At 41.0% G+C, this 23,419-nt stretch overlaps 1 protein-coding gene across 2 annotated transcripts in view; it reads right to left on the reverse strand.

Annotated features, from left to right (window-relative positions):
* Positions 1–23,088, reverse strand: part of atg7 (ATG7 autophagy related 7 homolog (S. cerevisiae)) — a 44,395-nt gene extending 21,307 nt beyond the window's left edge. Inside the window, exons 1-17 of one of the 2 annotated variants that reach the window (XM_036531142.1) lie at positions 22,759–23,088; positions 21,166–21,354; positions 20,668–20,722; positions 19,302–19,419; positions 19,031–19,108; positions 18,837–18,953; positions 18,401–18,547; positions 17,972–18,060; positions 16,821–16,942; positions 16,378–16,468; positions 15,875–16,019; positions 15,522–15,680; positions 10,627–10,821; positions 8,979–9,221; positions 8,385–8,500; positions 5,340–5,415; positions 1,613–1,693 (exon numbers count right to left, since the gene is read on the reverse strand). In XM_036531142.1, the coding sequence (XP_036387035.1) occupies positions 1,613–1,693; positions 5,340–5,415; positions 8,385–8,500; positions 8,979–9,221; positions 10,627–10,821; positions 15,522–15,680; positions 15,875–16,019; positions 16,378–16,468; positions 16,821–16,942; positions 17,972–18,060; positions 18,401–18,547; positions 18,837–18,953; positions 19,031–19,108; positions 19,302–19,419; positions 20,668–20,722; positions 21,166–21,354; positions 22,759–22,840 (2,103 nt within the window). In that variant the 5' untranslated portion in view covers positions 22,841–23,088. Of the gene's footprint in view, positions 1–1,612; positions 1,694–5,339; positions 5,416–8,384; positions 8,501–8,978; positions 9,222–10,626; positions 10,822–15,521; positions 15,681–15,874; positions 16,020–16,377; positions 16,469–16,820; positions 16,943–17,971; positions 18,061–18,400; positions 18,548–18,836; positions 18,954–19,030; positions 19,109–19,301; positions 19,420–20,667; positions 20,723–21,165; positions 21,355–22,101; positions 22,164–22,758 lie in introns of those variants that run through there. The other variant, XM_036531143.1, reaches the window with a different exon arrangement.
* Between the last annotated feature and the right edge of the window lie 331 nt (positions 23,089–23,419).

A 23,419-nucleotide genomic window follows, 5' to 3' on the forward strand; every position in this document is an offset into this window, starting at 1 on the left:
TCCATAATTGTTTAGAGAAACTGGATAGGTTTTTGTCAGAGAAGATAAAAATTTCACGGTCCTCAAGTTGTTCCTTTGAAGCTACTGCATCTGGTGGCAAACACCGCTTTCAAACGGTCAGCTAAGCAACTAGCTTTAAATGCCCTCAACAGTCACCATGAACCCTTCAGCTGTAGTTTTTTTTGTACAGTTTGTGAGGTTGTCACAGTGGCTATGGTGATTTATTTTTAAGGACTGTTGCCTCAGTGGTTTGCACGATGTGATTTTCTGTGCTGCGGAAAGAAAAAAAATCACAGAATCTTTTCAGCAGAGGGTTGACTCCTTTTGTTTCCATGGTATCCTACCCTCCCCCCCTTTACAAAGGGTGGGGCAACAAAAACACAAACTCTACAATTACACAACACAGGACAGAAATTCAGAGATATTTTAGTATGTTAATGTACGTATACTAAGAAAAGCTGTTGCAGTTTTAATCCTTAGCAATGTCAAGTGCTATCAGATGAAGTGGAAATAAATGTTATACTAAACTGTGATATGTTTGTTGTGGCCCACAAGGTATGACATATTCCTGCTCATAGCAGGATGTAAAATCTTACATGGAAGTAAAAAATACATATAAAAATAATAATACAAATAAAATCATCAGCACATGAGGTTGCTTCTGATGTACAGTATTCTGCCGACAGACAGCACTGAAAGACATTCAACTGAAACCAAATATTTTTGAACTGAAAAAAGGGATAGTAAATTCTTGTCAAGACCTTAAAATATTGAACAAATTTCATTTGGAACTAATGGGTTTCTACTTTGCTTGGATTCGCTTTGCTACTGCTTCTTTTTAACTCTGCAGCAGTTGAAACTTTCACCGAAGCCTGAAAAGACTTTGATGGAAAAAAAGCATCTTAGTCGTAAAGATTTGATTCAATGAGCTCCTTTCTTTACCTCTTTCACATGAAAGTGCAAGATCTGAGGAGTGTTATGACCTTTGTGGAACAACAAAGCAAGGATTGGTAGAAGGGAGTGAGTTTGAAGTACAGGAGCTGCTAGAGCTCTCCCATGCCTTCAGGGCCACTGTACTGTGCTTGGACCAATCAGACGGAGGCTTAGAGAAGAGATTGCCCCGCTGCACTGGTTCTGAACCATCAAGTGAAAAGGGACCACAGCCACACATGCAGAAGATATTGAGCTGCTCCTCTGATTTATGGGACTTGAACCTTTCAACACCATCAAGTCCCCAGGAAAAGAAAAGAAAAAAAAACTCTTCAATCCAGAGTTAATTATTTGCATGTGACAATGACATCAACAAACAACTGTGGAATGATTGAGACCATATGGCCCTTTTACTTAAATACATAATTTCCCTCCAGATCTTCCCCCTGGGAACTTAGTGACGTTTGTGCCCTACAGAAATCTCTAAGTCCCCATAGGCAGTAGTTTGAAATAAATGGACAATGTGACAACATTTTGGAGACAAATTGTAATGTGCCTGCACAATTCAATGCATTCAAGTTAATGTGTTGATATATATATTGCAATTCCACACTATTTTTAAAATGTGAAAAACTGTCATAAAAAAGTAACGGGCAATAAAGGTGACTAAAGTACAACTTACTATTGGTGAGCAAGCAGTGCATTTGTCAAAAGCCAGACTTGCAGGAAGAACATTGTCGAATCTTGACAAAAATCCTCGAATCTGTGAACACCAAAATACAACAGAAAGGTTACCAGCTGAAGATCTTTCCCGAAGATGACATAATACCAAACTGAGTGCACAGATGTCTTTGACCACAGTGCCCCCTGGTGTCCCTCTTTAGGTGCCTTAGAGATGTACTGCATGTTAGTTCAACTCAATCCTCCAGTAAACATTTCAATATTTTTTCCATGGACATAACTGAAGACAGAGAATCACAGGAAGTCCACACTATTTGATTACATTATGTTCTGTTACATAATACAGGCAAATTTGCTCCACCTTTTCCTTGCTGTGCAGTTACCAGAAATGCAATTTAAGACAAATACAAAAAGTCAGTATTTCTGCAAGTTGATATAAATGTTAAAAGCTAATATGAATAAAATCAAAATGGAAACAGAGAGGTAGTGTGCCTTAGGGGAATTTAAAATGCAGAAGTGTAAGTGAATTGAAACTTAAAATTCAACTTTTTTTATAATTACATAAAATTTTTTAATCAATCTGAACATTTTAACACACATTTAATCCAACCACATGTACACAGAAGGTGATGCAATCTAGTGACATATCTAAATGATGTGTTTCTTTCTATACATTGTCATTGGAAAAACTCCATTTTACTTTATACAGGAAACAAATCCTAACATTCTGTGATACACTGTAAGTCCATAGAAAGACAGCAAGAAATGGCATGTGATACACAAGAAGGCAAAGAAATGTATACACCAAATATATAGTCTACATGGCCACTGCACAGATACAGTACACTTATGTAATACAAAATTACATACAGGCCAGAAGGGGTGATGGCTGCTTGTTTGTCAGTGTGTTTGTGTATTGTCCGCCATTCTAATACTACAGTTAATTCAGGACAATGAGAGAGGCTCATTTTGGGGCACAGATGTACCCTATGTGGGGCAGCAACAGAGCGCCCACGCTCGCTGGCATCTGAGGCTGAGGAGTCTGGTCCCACCGCCACACGCTAACTTTACGTAACGTGACGCTGAGCGGCCATGACAGCGCTGACGAGCGCAGGGGCTGAGGCAAAACGAGGTGCAGCAGAGGGAGATGAATGCGCACCCAACAGTCCTGACAGACCCGCGTCGGCGGAGGGAACGCCACGGGACACAAAGGGACAGAAGCCCGACTGATACCGTTCATTTCAGCGCAGTTCCGCGATAGCCTGTGTCCTTATGTTCTGTCATGGCACAATTCTGCACTGCATTCAGCTGGAACCAGTAACCAATTAACAAAAAACAAGCGTGATGGAATCCCTGCTAAGCCTATCCAACAATACTTTGCTAACATCACACCTAAACTTCAATTATCAGTAGTTACATTTGCCACTCATGGTGACCATTTTCTGCTAAAGCTGGTTCTGTGTTTTGCTGGAATATCACTAATCTGATGTTGGAGGGGAGGCACTGGCCATACTATGATGATGAGTCCAGGAGGCAAAGGGTACTTTGCAGCCACAGGGTGGCAGTGTAGACTCACTCTACAATCCATCTCAAGCCCCCCCCCTCCACAGTTCAGGCTGACAAAGGAAATCTGCACCATCACCCAGAGAACAGTCAGTGCATGTAACAGCCATTTTGTCATAATCCTTTTCCTAACACGTCAATAGGAGCTGAACTGAGATACTCGTCTGCTGAGTGCAGACAGAACTCAACAAGGAATCATAAAGAGAACTGCTTAGGTTAACCACAATGCAGAGTATACGCTTGCTCTTAACAAGGGCAGGTTCTAAACGCTGTCCACACTTTGATCACATCAGATGTTACTGGCAGTTTAAGCAGCTGTGCAAAATATATTAAAAAAAAACTTCACACATTTTTTGATTAATCTTGTTACATGCGTGAAGGCTAACATTTTGCAATTAATCAACAGATGGCATTATTTGCATAGACTTTAGAATAAGGCTGATTATTTGGTGCAGTGAACAGCACAGACCGTTCGCATTTGCAGAGTGCTCACCGCCCCCCGACACATTCTGGGGAGTCTGCAATACGATGAGTTCTGATGGGCTCCAGTCTGAGGCTTGCCATGCCAGGCCTCATTGTAGGATGCAAGAGTGTTGGGGGGCAGAGCAGAGTCCCCCACTCTGACCCATGACCTGTGCTCATCAATTCTGACCCCTCTGCTAGACAGACAAGGACACCTGCTGACAACAGGGATAGTGACTTACTTGTCAGGACAACATGCACGAGTAAATGGTTTGAGTGCTGGGTTCTGAGTCTAAAGGCTAGGACTGTTGTGTGGTGGTGCAGTTTTACCTTCAGTACAACCACTAACAAAACTTAAGGTGTATGAATGGTAAGGACTGCCTGCCAAACAAATAGTCAGTAGTTGTGTAGTCTCAGCAATGCAAATGTTCAGCTGAAATGTCTTCATCTTCATGAAGACTTTTGTTGCTGGTTAATTACATGAAAAGAGAAATTTATCTTACTTCATTACTAACATGACTGCTTACTTGCAGGAGTGTATAATATCCAGTCGGTCTTTTGGCAGACATTATAGAAAGAAGTCAAAAACAGAAGTAAGTATTTTTACATGGAGCCTTTTCCTGTTCTAAGACCTGGAGTACTAGGTCCTTCAGATCAACCGTTATCCTTGCCTCAGCTCAAGGGAGCCATAAACCGCGCAAACAGCCCCTTGTTTCCTGGAGATAAAAACCAAACCAAATAAAAGCGGAAAACAGCAGCTCTCACCGAAGGGAGCCTTCCAAGGAAGTGTATTCAGTGAGGATTACTGAGCGGATCCCCACGTTCTCCCTGTTCTGCGCAGTCAAACAAAAGAAGTGCTCTCCACAGAAATGAACACACATTCATGACCGATGCAGAGCATTCTGTCAAAACAATGGTAATACTCCAAGGTTGTGTGAAAGGTCATTTGTCATTCTCCGCAGCTTGTCAAGGGTTCAAGTGGCTGACTGACATTTGGGTCCACATTACTTACTCCATTACTGCACAGTTATCATCAGAACCCAGGGCCTGGTGTCCTGATAATGGTTCAATTACTCCAGCACCTTAAAAAGCACCTCTGGGATATAATGGCATTTTCTCACAACAGATCAGGTGTGTGACTCTGATCATGCTGCAGTTAGCAGACTAGCAGTAAACATTTCAAAGTGATGGGTGCTTGACTTCTAAATGTATGCCTGGGTGAAATTACGAAATGATATGAAAGTCTGAGAGACAGAGAGAGTGCACTGCATGTGGTCTGATCAGAATGCACGGCCGCTCTGTGTTACTATGTCTGACCATGTTTGAGTGGATAAAACTGAACAAATGTTTATAATGTATTCGAAAGAACATATATGGTGAATTTTAATTTTGTGGCTCCCCTACTGATGAAGCCTTAGCATCCTGGAGCAAAGAAAATTTAGAATAGATTATAAGAAGCAGGAAGTGCCCACGGGGCAGACTTGAGTCATGCTGGGCACATTATGCACCCTGGGTAGACAAGCTGAACAAGTCCCTTCAGAAATCAACCGCATTTCTATAGCAACCCCCTTCGTATGATAGGAAACAACACAATAAAAAGTGGGTCTGTAATAACGGAATAATCAGAAGCCAGGCCAGTGAGATTAGCACTGATTGGAGGGCCAAAAGGAGCGGGGCTTCTGCAGAACTTCCAGATGACTGACCTGATGGGGCACAAGGCCCAGCGAGGTTGGAGGTTCATTCATCCTGTCATCGCTGCTGCTGGCGACGGCGTAGCCTCTGCCGGGGAGGGAGGAAACAAACAGGGTCACTTTAGACAACATCCCCTATGAATAGAAACAGGGCCTGTCAGCACGCCTCAGCATCAGGGTGGATTTCACCAGGAGACACCGTCCCAGTTTGGCCATGGCACATAATTTCGGTTCGGGCCGCGCATGCGTTTTAAGGTTTTCCTGTGCCGTGTCTCACCCTTCAAAATTATACAAGCATGCAGGCAATTTTCTTTTTGTGCCCACCACTGCGGGCAAAGTATTGCACATGATGTGTTACGATTCACAAGGAAAAACTCTCAATCGCTCTTAATTGATGTGGTTTATAAACATTAGTGCAATACAATCAGGCTGTTCAGATGCTGAATGTTCAGCACATATTTATAATTAGAATGTAACAGCAACAGAAATGGGAAGAAGATTTGCATACATTGAAATCAGCATCACCCAACCTGACGAGAATGGTAATGTTAAATACAAATAAGTGTAATGTCCATGAAATTTTAATCAGTGCTTATGAGCTGAAAAAATACTGTAAAGCCTGATATGTTATCTGAAGTGCCTCTGACACAGAGGGCAGCATTTCTCCATGCATTTATCTCTACATGTCTGCTAGCACAGTCTCTCTGTCCATGTTTCCATTTTCTCCTACATACATTAACAAGGTGGTCATAAAGTCCAAATCTATTCGGTTGAAAAGCTTAGAATTATTTTAAAACTACACACAAGTATTAAAACTTATTTTAGTTTCAGGAGTTTGCTCATTCTTGGACAAGTGAAATTAACATTATAGTTTTGTGTTGAAGTAACGATGTTTTGCAAAGTAGATTGGGACTTAATGACCACCCTACATACCACCAACATGGAAACTGCAGAAAGATCAAACCTAACCTGTTGTATCCCTAGTCTGAAAATACACATTAGTGTGACACATAACAGTCCCAGGAAGTTAATGTCAGATTCCTCTTGACCTTACACCCCATCCCCCATGTTCTCATCTGCTACACTGGTGTTAATGTGGGATAGTGGGAAAACACTTGCCAAGGGTAACATTTTACAGAATGGGTGCAATTCTGCACTAAATAGCCAGTAGCCAGATAATGCACACCAACAGAGAGCACAGGAGACAATCGTTAAATTGCCAGCAAATCCAGCTCAAATTCCAAATTTCATCTTCACCCATGACGCATTAACCACAGGTGTATTTTTAGATAGGGACATCAGCTCTAATGATCATGAAATTGATTAATTTGCCAGCAGGCAGAATTGTAGCAGGAAGGAGCAAACTTGTTACATTTCAGTACATATGCAAATGCATCTTTAAATGAATACTAGCAGCACACACACTAACATGCCTACAAGTCCATTAACTGCAGCTCTCACAAATGGATCTATGTATTATGAATTCACTGCCTGCATCTTTTAGCTTTAGCTAATTTACTCCAGTGAGACCCCTCCTTGTACTAGAATATCTCAATTATTCTTGTTTGTCACTCAGAGTCTAATAGCTACAGTTTGTTTACATCAATCAAATGCGCAACACTATTCATTAGTCAGCCCTAATGAGGAAACGCAATTGTGAAATTTATAGGGCTTCATGCCAAAAACATGATCAAATTCTGCCTATTTTACTGAAGTGCCTTTCCACAAATATAATATTAAAATCCTTTTTTTTTTTTTTAAATCACACACTGACCTGCCCACTGTTACATGAACATCTTGATTGTTTTTCTTTCTTTCTGTCATTTCCTTATAGATGTTATATGGGGCATTTAATGAAATAGCCACTAACCCCCTGTTGTCTGTAATTTAACCTTAAAGGCCTCCGTCTCTACAGAACAGAAAGATTCCAAAAGCAAGGAAGAAGTGTTCTTGCTGGTCCTAATGAGTCTGCTAGCCAGCTTTTATGTCTCACAAACTCCTGTATTATCTTCAGCTTAGTCTTCTACATTGGATTTTTTAAAAGGCAAAACAGCAGCTATCCCAGTATTTTTCTGAGACACTAAAACTATGCTGAAGTTAGAAAATATCCCCCAAATATCCACCTCACATAAGAGTTACAGGCTTCCCTATTGTTGGCAGTTCCTCCTAATCCTTTTATCCTGGCCCTGCAGAGCTCCTTTACAACAGCTTAATGCATCTGAAGAGTCACTCAGGGAAATTTCCAGCCTATCTGAAACAGTGATAGTGGCCCATTTTCCCTGCACTTTTCTCACACAGACATTATGGCTAACTCCAGATGAAAGCAGGAAGAAAGTTCACTCCAAATGCTTACAGTACATAATTTCACACTGCAGTGCGGTCTCAAAAATAACTGGCATTTTTTAGCTGCGTAATTGACAAACCACTATCTGAGTGGACGCTGTTCCTCTTGCCTGTTGGTTTGGGTTTAAGATTTAATAGATTCTGCTTCTAAATCATTTCAACTGTCATAACACTGGTAAACTGTGATGATTAAGTAATTGGCAACATCTGAAAGATGTGAACTGTGAGTCAAAGAACCCGCATTTCCATATTACATAACCGTGGTAGAACTGTACTCTTAAATAAGCATACCCTTGAGAAATGAACTAGATATGTACAGTAGCCACTTCTCTATAAACACACTGACCACATCAATAGAAACGGATATTTGTAACATATAATACATAATTAATTCAAATGTATTTTGACATGAACAAAATGTGACAAGTTCGAATTAGTATTCTACATAATAATAAGAAAAAAACAGCAGTTAAATGTGTGTATTATTCTCTGTTGTTGAATTTCAGTTTTTTTCCCTCTAAAGTGCAATAAATATCAGTTCTCTTACCATCATAATGGCTGAGGCATATGTGTACACACATGTTTTTGAAGCACTCTCTTTGTATTCATGACACACTTGGAAAAGATGGCATCTACAACAAGGCTGGGTGTATCCATAACAGTGTTAAAGAAGGGTGGGGGTACGGCGGCATTCTTCACAGGGGGTCTGCTTACCCTTCGGGGTGCTGCAGGATTGACACCATCAGCTCTACAGCGAGAGCTCCAGCTATCATAGCCAGACCAGGCCGGCTCACAGTACACTGCTGGTCCAGAGTCCGATCCCTTGTAGACTGCAGCACAGACCATTAACAACACAGTCATTATTAACCGTCTCCTATCATTCAACATCCAGAGCCTTTACACAGTCTGAAGCATCAACACAAGTATCTTTAATCAAAGTCAAATTGAAGTCCTTCAAAAAAAAAAAAATTGACTTGAGAGCAGTTATGGAACCTATTTACTCCTGACAACTAGATGACTCCTACTGCTCATGGTTTAGTATGTATTTGCATTATTCATGCAGTATTCATGATTCTTCAATGAGAACATACTGCACAATAAACCAGCAACAGTTAAGATATCATTTATGACACTTGTAGACAGAATTTTCCTATACAGCATGCTGAGATATCTTTCAATTTCCTTCAAAAGAAGCGCACTAAATTTACATAGAAAATGAAATATTAGGCCACTTAACCACAGAACAAAAGAATATATGAACTCTCGGTGATGCTGAAACAGTGTGGAGGACTAAGATAAGCTGCTCACGTCTCCCGGGGCCACTACATCATTGCAGAAGTAGCAGCCCAGCCGGTGTCCAGGGATGTTGGAGAACAGAGAGGCTCCTGGGACGAGCGCAGGCCCCGGGGTAGAAGAGGAGGAGGACGCCGAGGCAGGAGTGGAGGCTGAGGAGGAGGGGGTGGATCCCCCAGACTCTGAGTGTTTGGGTTTCTTGAGCCCATGCCTCATCACAACAAAGGTGTCAAACCCGAGCGCTGCGTTGATAATGAGCTACAGAGGAGGACAGAGAAGAGACAACACCGATCTGTGTGACAGAGGCAGAAGTGATGTTCAGCACACTTCCTGAAAGAAGCGGAAATTCAAATTATTCTGAAACACACATTAGTACGTCTAGCTTGACATCTGTGTATCAAACACATAACGCTGAGTAAAATTAGTATTTTCACAGCACTCCCCCACTGTAATTTCTGTGCGTGTGACACCTCACTGTGACATAGAGGACATTTACAGGTTTCTGCTGTGACTTCACCCAGAGGGGTCAGCTAATATATGTCCTTTAGGTATTTACACTGAACCAAGATATGTTCACAACATATGACAGGATTTGGGCCTTTGAGGTGTGATATAGTGTGAGGTCATTCCTTGTCAAGTCTTTCAAAATCAAGAAAAGATTCCTCCAGCCACACTTGACTTTTCCTACAACTTTGTGCAGTTGAAGGGGAAGTCTTGTCGGGAGACCATTGCAAACATCCATGCTAGAAGATAAACTACACCAGTTTGTAAGAAGTTGGGTTATCACACATCATGTACAAAGGTGTTTTTGAGGATCACAGTATCTGAAAAGCTGTGGATGAGATGTGAAAAGACTCTACGGTAAGGAAACTAAACCAAACTAAACATCTTTAGCATTACACATTCAGACGTATGCATGCTTTATAAACTGAACGCTGTATTTTTACAGAATATGGACACATGCTGCTCTTTCAGATCTGAGTAAAATCAAATCAATGCTTTCACTATACCTATTGACACTGCAGGCAAACTAATTCACATATAAGTGTTATCTCCCAAAAAACTTCAAACCTCCCCGCAACTTGAATTGTACCCATGTGCAAGGTATTATTTATTGCTTTAGCCATAATAAATCTATTTAAATGGAAAATATTCAAGGGATGGTGTTGCTCGTTACTCGTTATCGATATCAGAGATATATTATTAAATAAAATCTCATGTCAGGTGATAAGAGATATAACTTTGATGACAAATACAACTCAAATATTTTTTTCCTACAATGTACAGTATATATGAAATTTAAAACTTGTTGCAGTGTCTGAAGACAATAAAACAAATAAACAACCCAAATTAAGTCCCGCTAGTCGATGCGGATCTGGTCTACTTCACTGGAGTATGTCTTCAAACCTCTAGGAGCATTACTATCCCAATCAATCAATGCTTGATTTAATCATTTTCATTTGGGTTGCAGCAGATGGCAATATTTTCAAGAAAATGACCATTTTTAAACCTAATTTCCTTAGATCGTGCTCTCAAATGGAATGGCTGGATTCTGGCCCAAAGTCACCCTATTGGTGCTCATCAAGGCCCCGTTCATGAGTGCTCTGTATGGTGTGGAGCCAGCACACGGGCACTGTATGGGGCAACATTAAGTAGGCAATACCTTCCTCTGGCTGGCCGCCATGACAGTGGGGAGCCAGCGGCTTTCACGCGTGTCCATCAGCAGAAAGATCACATCGTGGGCGGAGATGAGCGCCTCCAGCTGCTCCACGTCCCGGCGCGCCTGCGACATCGTCACCTCCGAGAAGTTCACCGGGTGTCCCGGCATGGGGATGCTCATGTTGTATCCCTCTGCATTCTGCGGAGATACAGAGGGAGAGTGACACAGGCTCAGTCACAGAGAGATGGAAACTTGGGCATTAACAGGTACACAGAGGGACAGAGACTGAGGGACTAACAGCAACAGAGAAAGAGAGAGAGAGAGACTGAGGCATTAACACCGACTCACAAAGACCGGAGACAAACTGAGGCATTAACAGAAACGCAGAGACAGACTGAGAAACTAACAGGGACACACAGACACAGAGACTGAGGCACTAACAGAGACAGTGGCTGACAGAGACAGGCACAGAAAGATAACGCCATAGACATGTTGTTTACTGTTCCCATGTGCTGCCAGACATTCGAAATACTATTTGTGTACAAGTAACACATGCCTTCAGCTCCCCTTTAAGATGCTATGATTTTAGCAGGAATAGCTTGATAAGATGAATTGGTTTATAAAATATTTCCCATCAAAGATCACACAGAGGCAAAGGCACAGATTCAGTATGACTGCAATGTGCTTTCTCCTGAATATTTAACAAAAAACCATTTCATTTTTACACATTTTGGTTTCAGAAATTCTTCACATTAACAAAAAACACTGAGTGAAAATAAAAAAATGCACAACTTACAGATTAAAAATTCAAAGTTAAGCATAAAATGCACTGCAGTTGAATTTATTCTTATTCTTGAAAACGGAAACCAGCTCTCCATTCACCTATCAGATTAACACAAACACAAACTGTCCTTGTGACAGCTCACCGGTTTGCTTTTAAGAGCACCGTTAATGTTTGACAACAGGACCATTAAATGCTGCGCAAATTCCATCCGTGACGTGTGTGTGCCCAGATCAGTCACATCCACACCTCCACAGCCAGCTCCACATGGGGGTGAGGAGTGGGGGCGGGGCTCTGAGAGAGCTGGGACTTATGTGACGGGTTTCAAAGGGGCGCTGTGGGTGCAGAGGGGAGCAGTAATTACCGATAGTCCCCTCTTTCATAGCAGGACCAGCTAATTGGCTGGACCAGCCAGAGCCAGAGCAAATAGAGAGGGCAACGCTCGTTAGAGAGACAGGCAGCAAAATCGATAAAGGAAGATGATATGAATTAATAATATCCACAGAATCAACAGGACAGGGGGCTAATTTGATCACCGCTGGCAGACGACCAGCTGCTGAGGAGGAGGAGGAGGGAAGAATGGGCATGCAGTCCTGCAGCCCAGAGCCAGGCAAGCAGACACAGGGGAAATTTATTCAGGCAGGGCATACGCATATATTAGGTGTTACCAAATTCACTGCAAGTCAATATTAAACTATTGGAAATCCTGACTTCATTTAAATGTGTGATGATTTCTGACTATGGAAAAAAAAGGAAAACACTGTGTACAAAACCTTCAAATGAATAAAAAGCATTTTCCTGTATGCAGGTTTCCCTAGGTGGAATGAGTTCAATCTGAAAAACAGATGTCTAACTGAAGTCCCACCATCATCAACCAATTAATCAGCAGCTCTAAATGAGTCCTCTTATCAGCTGCCTTCATCTCTGCCCATTATTTCAGAATCAGACTGACGCCAAAATTATAATGCTGCTAATGGGGACGTTCTCTGTAAATCCACGGGCCACCACCTGTGGGCAATGAAGTGGCATTCGGTTGAGTATGCACTCTGACTGCCAAACCAACGAGCCTGGCTCTTTGGCATCGCGGTCAAAGTGGCATGGTTGGTACCCCGTAGACCCGGGTGGGGTGACTGCTCTCGCCTTTCGCTACAAATGGTGTGAGAAGTGAGACGGCTTGCTGCGAGGCCATCGGAGGCGTGCCCGGTGTGTGAGCTGTATGAGGGACCCCCAGGTTCAGTTGACCCTGGTGTGTGAGGGACCCTAGAGATGGGTGAAGCACTGGTGAGTGGGGCACCCTGGGATGGGAGAAGTACGGCAAGAGAATGCGTGAGGGATGCCATGGTGCGTGAAGCGCATGGACGCGCTTCCCGAAGGGGAGGGCAGTGTGACGGAGTGCCGTCACTACGGTTGAGTATGCGCTCTGACTGCCATACCAACGAGCCTGGCTCTTTGGCGTCGCGGTCAAAGTGGCATGGTTGGTACCCCGTAGACCCGGGTTTGAGGCCGGGTGGGGTGACTGCTCTCGCCCTTCACTACACTGCACCTGAACGAAGTATAGCTTTTTGTATTGATTGCAAAATAAAAAAAACAATGGTGGCTGCATTAAGCACTCTACTGGTACCTTTTGAAACATTGTTTCCACAACGTCACAGCTACTTTCTGCCTTATGATGTATTACAAGAGAAAAAGCTAAGCGGTGCACTTGAATGTTCCTGGTGTTACAGCTGATCATGGAAAGGAAAAGTAATTCTGAGAGTGTAATAGTGGGTTTCAAGAAACTGTGCTGTTCATTTTGCTCCTTGCACCTCTGCATTCATTCATGACAGTATAATGAATAACGGTACAGAAAGTATAAAAGACTGGTATTAATTTGATGTCAGCCACTCTGACAGTATTTTGCATGGATAGCCCTGTTTCTGCACTTTTGCTGAACTGAGAGTTCCTTTGGTAGACATTGGTAGGTTCAACAATGTAAACAGTGAACAGAACTCCTTAACAGGAGCCGTTTGCAGGACTCAGATCGCACAGGAACAGTCCCCAACCTGCTCTGGCTTTTCTGATTCTCCATAACCTTGTTACTGAAATGTATTATGTCCAGCACTTTGTTACACTGTAATGGTAAAATTGTGATTGATTTTGACTAATGCTGGTGCACTTTCATAAGGTCAGTGGCTTCAAATACAATCAGCAGTATCTGGCAGGGCACAGTGATGGGAATACGTCAATAACATTGTTGATATATCACACCCTTGTACACCAGAAGACATATATCACAATAAAGGACATAGAAATGGCCTGTTCCACAATGCAGCTAGCTGGTAGGGATGAGACATAGTAGAAATCACTACATTATTACTTTAGATCAGTATCTGGATGCTTCTTAATAAAAATCTAGTTTTATACATCCTCATCAATGTTCACAAGGGAGAGCCAAAGATTCTAGCACAAAATAACAGTGTTATTAATTTACTTTCATTAAAATATGCATGTCAACGCAGACCTCCTTACAATATCTCATTCTTTACACAGACAAGAGTTTCAGACATTGCTTGGGGGAAGAGGGAGGTTTTAAATATTCAACTATTTGATCTTGGCTGCCACAGTAAATTTTGTAGTGTGCAAACACACTTAGCAGTTAGCTTTGTTAATGAAATTTAAAATACAAGTTCCCTGTTTCATTCATAGTGGTTCAGTATTTTGCTGGTTACAGATCCACTGTTGTGTATGCAGGTTGTAAAGCAAACTGACAGTTTCCAGGTCTTTTAACATGAATGGAACTGTATTCTGGAAAAAGCCAGAATATCTGTCATTGATATGTGTCCTAGATCGCATCTTATTTAGGAGAACTTGAGTGTCCTTAAGTGCAAGTGCAATCATCTGATTGTCACTGCAGTATGAGGATAACCACGGCTGATTGTGTAATAATCGGCTCACAGACTGCTGATTTTAAGATGCATTTTAGAAAAACACCACTTCCGAACTCGGGTGGAGGCTTGGAGGCGTGGGGAGGTGACAGTGCTGGTCGCTCGCACAGACAGTGAGGTAAACGCAAGGAGACAGAGAGAGGGAGCAGGGAAGGGTGATGACGAAGCAGTCAGACAGATGGAGTCACTGCTGCCTGAGCCGAGACTCCTCCCCCCCCCCTCCACACCATGTCATCCTCCTCCGACACTAACGATGAGTGTGGACAGTGCAGCCCAGCGCAAACACTGAGTCACAGAAGGCAAGCGTCTCCGCTGTTCCCTGCCAACATTTATATGTCCGCACGCTGACGCACATGAATACACACGCACACAAACATGCACTCACACACACGCGCAAACGCACACACTCACTCACTCTCTCTCTCACACACGCGCACGCGCGCACACACACACACACACACACACTTTTAGCATTTTGACAAAAAAAGGAAAAAAAAAATCACTGGTGAATTCAACAGGCAAAATTTAAAGAGATGCTGATGGAAGATCTAGTTTAATTATCCTCCACAATCTCTAGTTCTAGGCATCTCCCATCATCACTGTGTGCCCAGCAAACTTATCCAGCTTCAGAAGGGCTGTGTACATGGTTTAGGGAATGGACTGCACCATCAAGTATTTCTAAGCGTTCAAATAATAATCATTTTTTAGGACAATGATAAGTGTCAGCAATGTTCTGAAGACTGCGATAAAAGAAGACAGACTACATAAACAGTGTGGCTGGCATTTTCTCACTGCCAACTTGAAGTGAATCCGTTTCCTTGGTTATCTACATCAGAGCAATTAAAACTATTCTCAAGGGCACTTGGGAGTTTGCGTGAGAATGAGAGGTTTCATTAATGCGATGAAAATAAGAACCTCTGTCTAAAATGTAATCATGTTGATGCATATCAAAGTACTGGTTTATAAGAGGTATAATAATAACAATGAAAACAATATTCATAATCATAAGGATCACATCTGTACTATTATTAATATTGACCAATAAAAATAACACTAGCAATATTTGCTATGCACATGGTGACCAACAAAAGAAAGCACATCATGAAGAACAGGACCAACATAAAGGATATTGTAATTTCTTTTTTTACTTTAGAAGCAATACTGAGAATTGAATCAGGTCAATAGAGCCTCACCACTCCAGGGAAGATTTTTTTCAGCCTCTCCACTGCAGCGAGGGCCTTTGACTTCCCCCCATTCAGGCAGTCCTCAAATTCATACAGTGGCTGACGCACTGGGTTCGAGTAGGAGATCTTGGCATTGTCCACGAAAGTTATGTGCCTCACTCCCCAGCCCTGTGGGACAAGGGCAGAGCAAGTCATTTTGAGAAACTTTAAAAGTCACTTCTGCAACCCAGCCAATCACAATTCATAAATGCTAAAGGTGGTCAAGGGAGAAAGTAAAGAAAGATGGAAGAGAAGCAACTGTTCCACACGCCCCTCCCTACCACCTGTGATTCGCTAAATAAACAAACATATCCAATACTCACCATTAAAGTCCTTGCAACATTGCAGCCTAGGGTACCAGCTCCCAGTAACAGACACTTGATGGAAACGACCTTTTCCAGATCGAGGGACGGGACCAGTCTCCAGCGCATCAGCTTCAGGTTCAGGTCCACTGACGATTCCGCCAACCTGCCGAACACACATAACACACGCGTGCGCATGCACGTATAGACATATGCATGGAATACACACTATGACATACATCCTACTAGAATAACAGAAATACCATTCACTCAAATCTCCGACATGATTCGCTCAGTTCAAGTGATACCACATAATTACTGGAAACCATAAAGTCTGTACAAAAAGTGCAAATCAATGTCTGTCTCTTTTAAAATGTATAATGAAATCAAACACCTGCAATACTACCAACACTAATCACATACACAATAAACATGGAGTAAAAGCTAAATTAAGATGACATTAATATAGGATGACAATGGTTGATAGTGGGATATGTTTAGACCATAGGTTAGAACTGCTGTACCTTTTTGGGTCCATGCACTCACTGAGGTTTACCATTCTCGGCCCCATCGTGCCCTTCTGGTTCTTTTCCCAGCCCACACTCTTTGGACAACCTACAAAAAAGATCCCTGCCAATCACTCACTGTAATCTCATCTGTTTATCCCATATTTGTAAATTGCAGACTTCTTGGTACTTGCATGAACATTATCAGAATATATTCTGCAAATGAATTAGGGTGGGAACAGTAAGGAAACAGCAGACAGAAAAAAGCCCTGTGGCCCCAGACCTAGCAGCAAGCAACCAAATAACAAAGTACTTCACAGATCAAAAACCCTCTTAATGACAACCTATTTCCCCAGATATTAACATTTAAATGGCTTTTATCCTTCTTCCACATGGATAATAAGACAGGGCTTTTTATTACTATACAGAGCTATTACTACACAGGGCTTTTGCAGGAGTACCTGCACTGGGAGAGAGCTCCGGGAGCTGGACCTGGAAAATGATGCTGTGCTGAACAGACCGCTTTCCCTGCAGAGTGCGGTCCCTGAAGCACAGAACCTCCACCGAGTCCAGCATGGTGCCCCTGACATGACAGAGACAAACAGACAGACAGACGGAGTGAGCTGAGGTGCAGGACAGCAGCACAATGAGGAAAAACAACCAAAACCCCCTTCAAGGGTCAAACAAAGGTTACAGTTCCACTCAAGAGCTTCATAGCTGGAGACACATGCACACAAATACATACATGCATACATACACATACATACATACATACATACATCCACACACATACACAAACAAGCGTGTGGGGTGACAGTGTAGCATAGTGGTAAGGAGCAGGGCTCATAACCAAAAGGTTGCTGGTTTGATTTTCCCCTGGGGCACTGCTGCTGTAACCTTGGGCAAAGTACTTAACCCAGAGCTGCCTCAGTAAATATCCAGTTGTATAAATGGATAACAAGTAAAAACTGTAACCTATGTAAGTCATTGTGGATAAGAGCGTTTGTTATATGCCAATAATGTAATGTAATAATGTATATAAAGCAAATCATAGAGGTAACGCATTATCCAGGTATGATTCTTCAACTTGGCTCATCCCTCTAACTCTGAGAATGGTAGACTCCAAAATGGAAAAAACAGCCTCTCCAGAAGAACTCGTGATTGATCTAAGACTGGTTAAGGTTAATATAAATAGTTTATATTCTCCTTTGTTTTTAGCACTGCTGCATTCACAAAAGATCAACATTTATATATTTTAAGATGGTGCCAAGATTCAAATATTTGGCATGCTGGCCTCATTAGTGAAGTGGACTTATGCTGCTGTCAACCTTTGGCAGCAGGCCAGGATGTCTTCATGCAAATAAAACCCCTGGTTCCAGATCTTTTAAGAAATTATTTTGAGGCAGGTACCTGTGTTAGTCTCACAAAGGTGCACAGTCCACTTCTACTGAAAAGAAATCTTAGCAATGCATAATGTAAAAATGAAATAGAACTGAAACTGAAGTGTACTGAAACTGGATCAATTGGAACGTGTGAAGGATTTGAAGTTACAAAAAGCATGCTGTGTAGGAGTCACTGTACACATGCAATAACATTTGCTCTTTGGATTTACCACTTGGTGGAGATGAGAATAAGCAGATTTCTCAGAGGCCATCCAGGATGTTGGGACAGAGTGCAGGGGTCATAGATTCCCACACAGACCTTCAACACAAATGCACATATTTACCTTAAAATGGTTCCCATTGATGTGAATTTAGGAATATATTGACGTTTTTTATGTAAGAACTATCAGAATAAATATTTGATTATATGATGTATGATTATGATAAAATATCCAATGCTTCTAGCTGAGCTTGTATGACATACATAGTGCACATACATTTTCTATCAAAGATTTACAATATAGACTAAAAACACACATAATAATTCCAATACAGCAAGCACTCTGCACCATCACTGATAGTATTAATAATGGCAGCCACTGCTATCTGAATGTCAGTAAAATTCTTGTGTGTGGTTTCACTGTTTCTCTATACTGTACCTTCTTTTGGCCTTTGAAAAAGTTATTCCAGCATCTAAGCGAAGACACCACCACGTCCTCCTCTGTGTACTTTATTAGAAAGTAAGGAACCGCTGTAGTCCCACTTTCATTACAAAGATTATCATAGGCACCTTGCAAAGCCATGATCTATAAAAGTAAAATTCAAGTAGTTATGAATAGTTGTCTCACAAGCCATAGCCTAGCAATTCATCTCATTAAATTAACGTATATGACAGTAATCACCGCTGCTGAAGTAAACATGAAATGTACATAACAGTAATGCCAATATCAGTTTACTTGAATAAAGGTTTTATTTAACTGCATGGTTAAATAACAGTAACAGATGGCAACCGACCATTCTTCAAAAACAATGTGGGTGTTGTGTTCAGTTGACTTTGATCACGCATGAGTGCGTTTCAACAGGCGACCAACACACCTGCTTTGGAGAGAATTTCTCCTCCAGAGGGACTGGCTGCGTGATGATCTGAATGCCCTCAGTGAAGCACAGGGCTGGGAAACAGAACCAGTAGTAGAAGCGGTATTTCTTCAAATCCTATGGGAACAGAAGCACACAGATAATTCATCTACTGTGTCTGTATCAAAGTGGAGTCTAAGGGTGGGAATACTTACTGCAAAAGTCAACAACAGAAATTTGCTGAGGAGAGATGGGTTTTCTAAAACCGTCTCGGACTTCATTGTTTCCCATATCTGTGAAAGGCATGCAAAAACCGATTTACCAACAAGCACGTCATACATGGAAATATCTGCCCATGTTGACATTACAAGTGTTATTCTTTGTGACAGACATGTTAATGTATATATTGCATACAGTTATACTGAGTTTGCTCAATGAATACTTAAGTTTTGTCTTGGCTAGCTTCAAATTGTGTTGTCCTCTTACCTCATTTGCTTCTTTTTCTAGCAGTGCTTTCTTGTCACAAGACTTGAAGGCTTCAAGTGTGTTAGTGTTGTAAAGTGTACCAAATGCTGGACAGCACCGGGCAGGAGTTGGTCCAGTTCTAAACAAAGGAAACTTGCTTACACAGTCCATGTGTTCTAAACAAATTATATATTCAATTCAATATAACAGGATAACAGGAAAGCACCCAAAGCACAAAAGCCATTATACAATATCGTTAATAATAATGATAATCATCACCATTCAAATTCACTTAACATCTTTCCCTTTTAAGGACCTATCATCCATATGACAGCAATTTTACACCAGAATGCTCATCACACATCAGCTAACATGGACAAACAAAGACTTACCAAGCCATTTCAACTGGGGGATAAACAAATGGCAAAATTTCGAGAGGGGATTTGGTCAGAATGAATCCCTCCTCTACTTTTTCAGAACAGTAACATGGAATCTTTACTAAACACAGCGAGTTCAGATCTTGGTCTTATGTTTCATATGTAAGATGGGCCAGTATTAATGTCTCCTGATATACATATGTGCTGGTTTCTCAAATATAGTGAGGGTTAAAATTACACTTAAGACAATATACTATTTAAAACACTTTCCCTGAGAAAAAGAAGACCAGGAATAGACTTAGGTTACATGCACCAGGCATTCATAGACCTTGCTTATGGGGGTCACTGGCATGATGCATTGAGTTTTTCCCCTGAAGACTTCAATTTAATTTCAAGAAAATTTTGATACACAGCCAAGAACACTGAGTGTTGTTGTACAGAACTTGTCTGAAATGTGTGGCTTGTGACAACTTGAGGCCTGTTACCTAGCACATCACTACACACACCTACACAGACAATGACTGAATGTAAAGTAAATCAATGGCTGAGAAATAACTTCCCTTGGTCTTTTGTCACAAATAGAAAACTTCCCACTATGTTAAAGACATCTATTATGTTTTGTTTCTTTGGCGTACACAGACAGAAAGTCTTTCACAGTAACTAAATTACAACTCATTTGGCTGACTTCAGCAATGAAGTCACAGCTCTTAAGTTCATTTTGTTTCTTTTTCATGAAAATGTTTCTTGATGTCTTCCAGTTTCATTGACTTTATTTACTTAAAGTACTACTGTGTCATCTCTCCCAACTTTGTTACTTGTGATATTTTTCGCTAGCTGGCAAATCACATTCTGAATTTGTGCTTATGAAAAACCTAAAAAAAATAACCTTACTGAATACATCACTGTCTTATATTCATGGATAAAGAATGTACCCCCAATTGCCTAATAGGACTGATATTTGCTGGACAGCTACTCTCAACAGTGCGCACAAGTGATCAAACTATACTCACACATCAAATGCACTGAACTCCAAGGTCAGGCGAGTAGGAAGACCAACCGGATCACCTGAGATTAAAAGATACTGGTTTATACAGATATAACTAGATCTATGTCTAGTTATTTATATCTATCTATATATATGTAAATATAACATTTGCATCACTTGCTACTGTGCTCAAATCTTTGTCAGTAATGGCTTCACAATGTATGAAATTGATAATAAGATTCTTTGCTCCTGATAAAGATGGCCATTGTGACTGTACTGCTCCTGACAAAACCAGAAATAAAGTAAACATTGAAGTAACTTATAAATACTTGGAACACTTGTAAAGTACTTTATTAAATGAAGCAGCTATGTACATAAATCAAGCAGGTCAAAGAAAACATGAGTAGGCGTAATACACATAAACATATGTGAACAAGTTGGGTCTTGGAACTCAGACAAAGTGAGCCACACTGAACATTTAATATATATATTTTTTTTAATATAGTATTAAGTATTCACTCACCATTATAGTAATAGCCTTTAATGCTTTTTGGACTCTCATCTAACCTGTAGTCATTCAACTTCTTCTGAGTCAGCTGATGCCAGAAGCCTGCTTCAAGGGCACTACAGAAAGGAGCAAACTGCAGCTTCTGATTGGCCGGGTCTTTCTCTGTGTGCTCAGCAGCCATCCTGACTTTCTCTAAAATAAGATCTGTGGAGAGAGAGGAGGCTTATCTTGAAGCTCATTTACTGCTCTATGCAAAAATCATTTTCCTGACTTGGCCCAGTCTTGGTTATCATCTGAAGAGCTGTAATTACATCCAGCACCACATTTGCACCTCTCTGTTATTACTATTAAGCACTAAGATACCAGCTTAGCTGAAATGCACAACAAATGTCTGCAAGTCATCAAAGAGCACCTCTCTAATACTAATGGATCTCACAATTGAAGAATTATCTAGAGGTGATGTATACAGTTTAGGTGATGTTTCAGATGATGTATAGGGTTATTTTTAGCCATATTCTAAATGAAAAACTGAGCTGTAGATTTCTACAGTGTAAAAGATTAATTACTTATAAATTATGACACAATGCCTCTTTACTGACATACTTTACGCATTATTTATGGAATTCATGTACAAGAAATTATGTACGATAAATTTCAGGTATCGTTGTAAAACCAAATAAAACTACTGCAAGTTCGTTATTGACTGAATCATTAAAATTACTTATGTACAGTATTATGAACTCCGTAGATGTTTAAGGATGACCAATGAGATTTGGTAATATATATTCTGCCATATAAAACCTGATGCAAAACTGGTCCAGTGGCATGTCTTGATCATGAATGTTAATTGCATATTTAATTTAGGAAAAAGACCATAGGGTAGCTTGCTAACTGATGCAAAATGAAACGCTGCCAGCTGTTAACTGTTGAAAATGATGAGAGCCTGCTAACCTGTAATATGGTGTAGTACTGTGCGTTCACAAAAATCAATAATTCTTATTGATATCAGTGGCGACAGAAGCTGTAATTATAAATTAATATTTCAGGGTGAGGGTGTATGAATTAAATGCATAAAGTGTGCATTTAGACAGGCAGACAGATGCAGCTATGTGCAATACTAGCAATGACTACTGTAATACACCTGGTCACTTAGCTAGTTTGCTAACTGAGTACGACTAGAGAAACTACACTTCCCATCACCCCCTCAGAACACAGCGTATGAGTCTCGTGGTTACGGAAAATGTAGGTACTATGTAGCTAGCCAGTTACCGACATAGATCCAAATTCTTACGCGAAGTTGTAACTAATACTATGTGGATGGGAAAAACAGTCTGGAGGAACAGAGCTAGCTTTCTAGGTAACCAACTTCCTGCTTTGATAATCATACAGACAAACCAGACAGCTAGCTTTATTTATCTAGCTAGCTAACTAGCTAGCTACATTGTAAATAAAAACGGAAGCATTCGTTATTAAAACAAATAAACAGCGTAATGGCCCCTTTGCTACCATCAAATTAATGCAACTAGTGAAGTGGCCACACGCTCAGTCCCATTCAAAACGTGCAATGAATTCTGCATTTGTACTTTGCCAGCTAGCTACTATACTCACCAAAACCTGGCTTCCTGATTCGGTGCTTGTGACACCGCGTCTGACAATGACGTCCGACGCAGAGATGTGCGTATGTTGACATGCAACTTCAAAGTAGCTAACGCTGGTGGTCTGCTAATTCGTACATTACCACGAGTAGTAGCTAGTAGCCACCAAACATACCGGCTATAAGTTGGAGGTCACAAACACCGTTGAACAACAATTTAGCAATCTGAATGACCTGGTATACAGGTCTAGGGAATACAGTTTATCATGCGTAACAAATAAACATTCGCCGTAGTACAGCCAGATGCATTTTCAACACTAAATTTTAGCAAACCGTTACAGTATGCTATTTATTCACGGTGCCATCATCATGGAGTAAAATACAAAAAACCAGAATAAAAACAAGAACGTACAAACAACGACGCACGAAAAAACAGACAAAAATCTATATGCACCGTTCCTTTTCATTTTGACTTAAGCTGACGATAACTGGCGTAACATAACGCTATTCATAGCCACGCCATTTTAACAGCAACCCCTGTATTGCCTCGGGGACGTTGAAAGGAGTAACATGAGTGTATCCGGATGCTCCCGTTTGCAGATGCTACATAATGTGACCACCAAAATGATTTACTGAAGCTACTGCGAAATTGTTTCTCTGGTTGTCTGGCCTTAA

Source organism: Megalops cyprinoides, chromosome 6 (genome assembly GCF_013368585.1).
Source record: "Megalops cyprinoides isolate fMegCyp1 chromosome 6, fMegCyp1.pri, whole genome shotgun sequence".
Taxonomy (NCBI): domain Eukaryota; kingdom Metazoa; phylum Chordata; class Actinopteri; order Elopiformes; family Megalopidae; genus Megalops; species Megalops cyprinoides.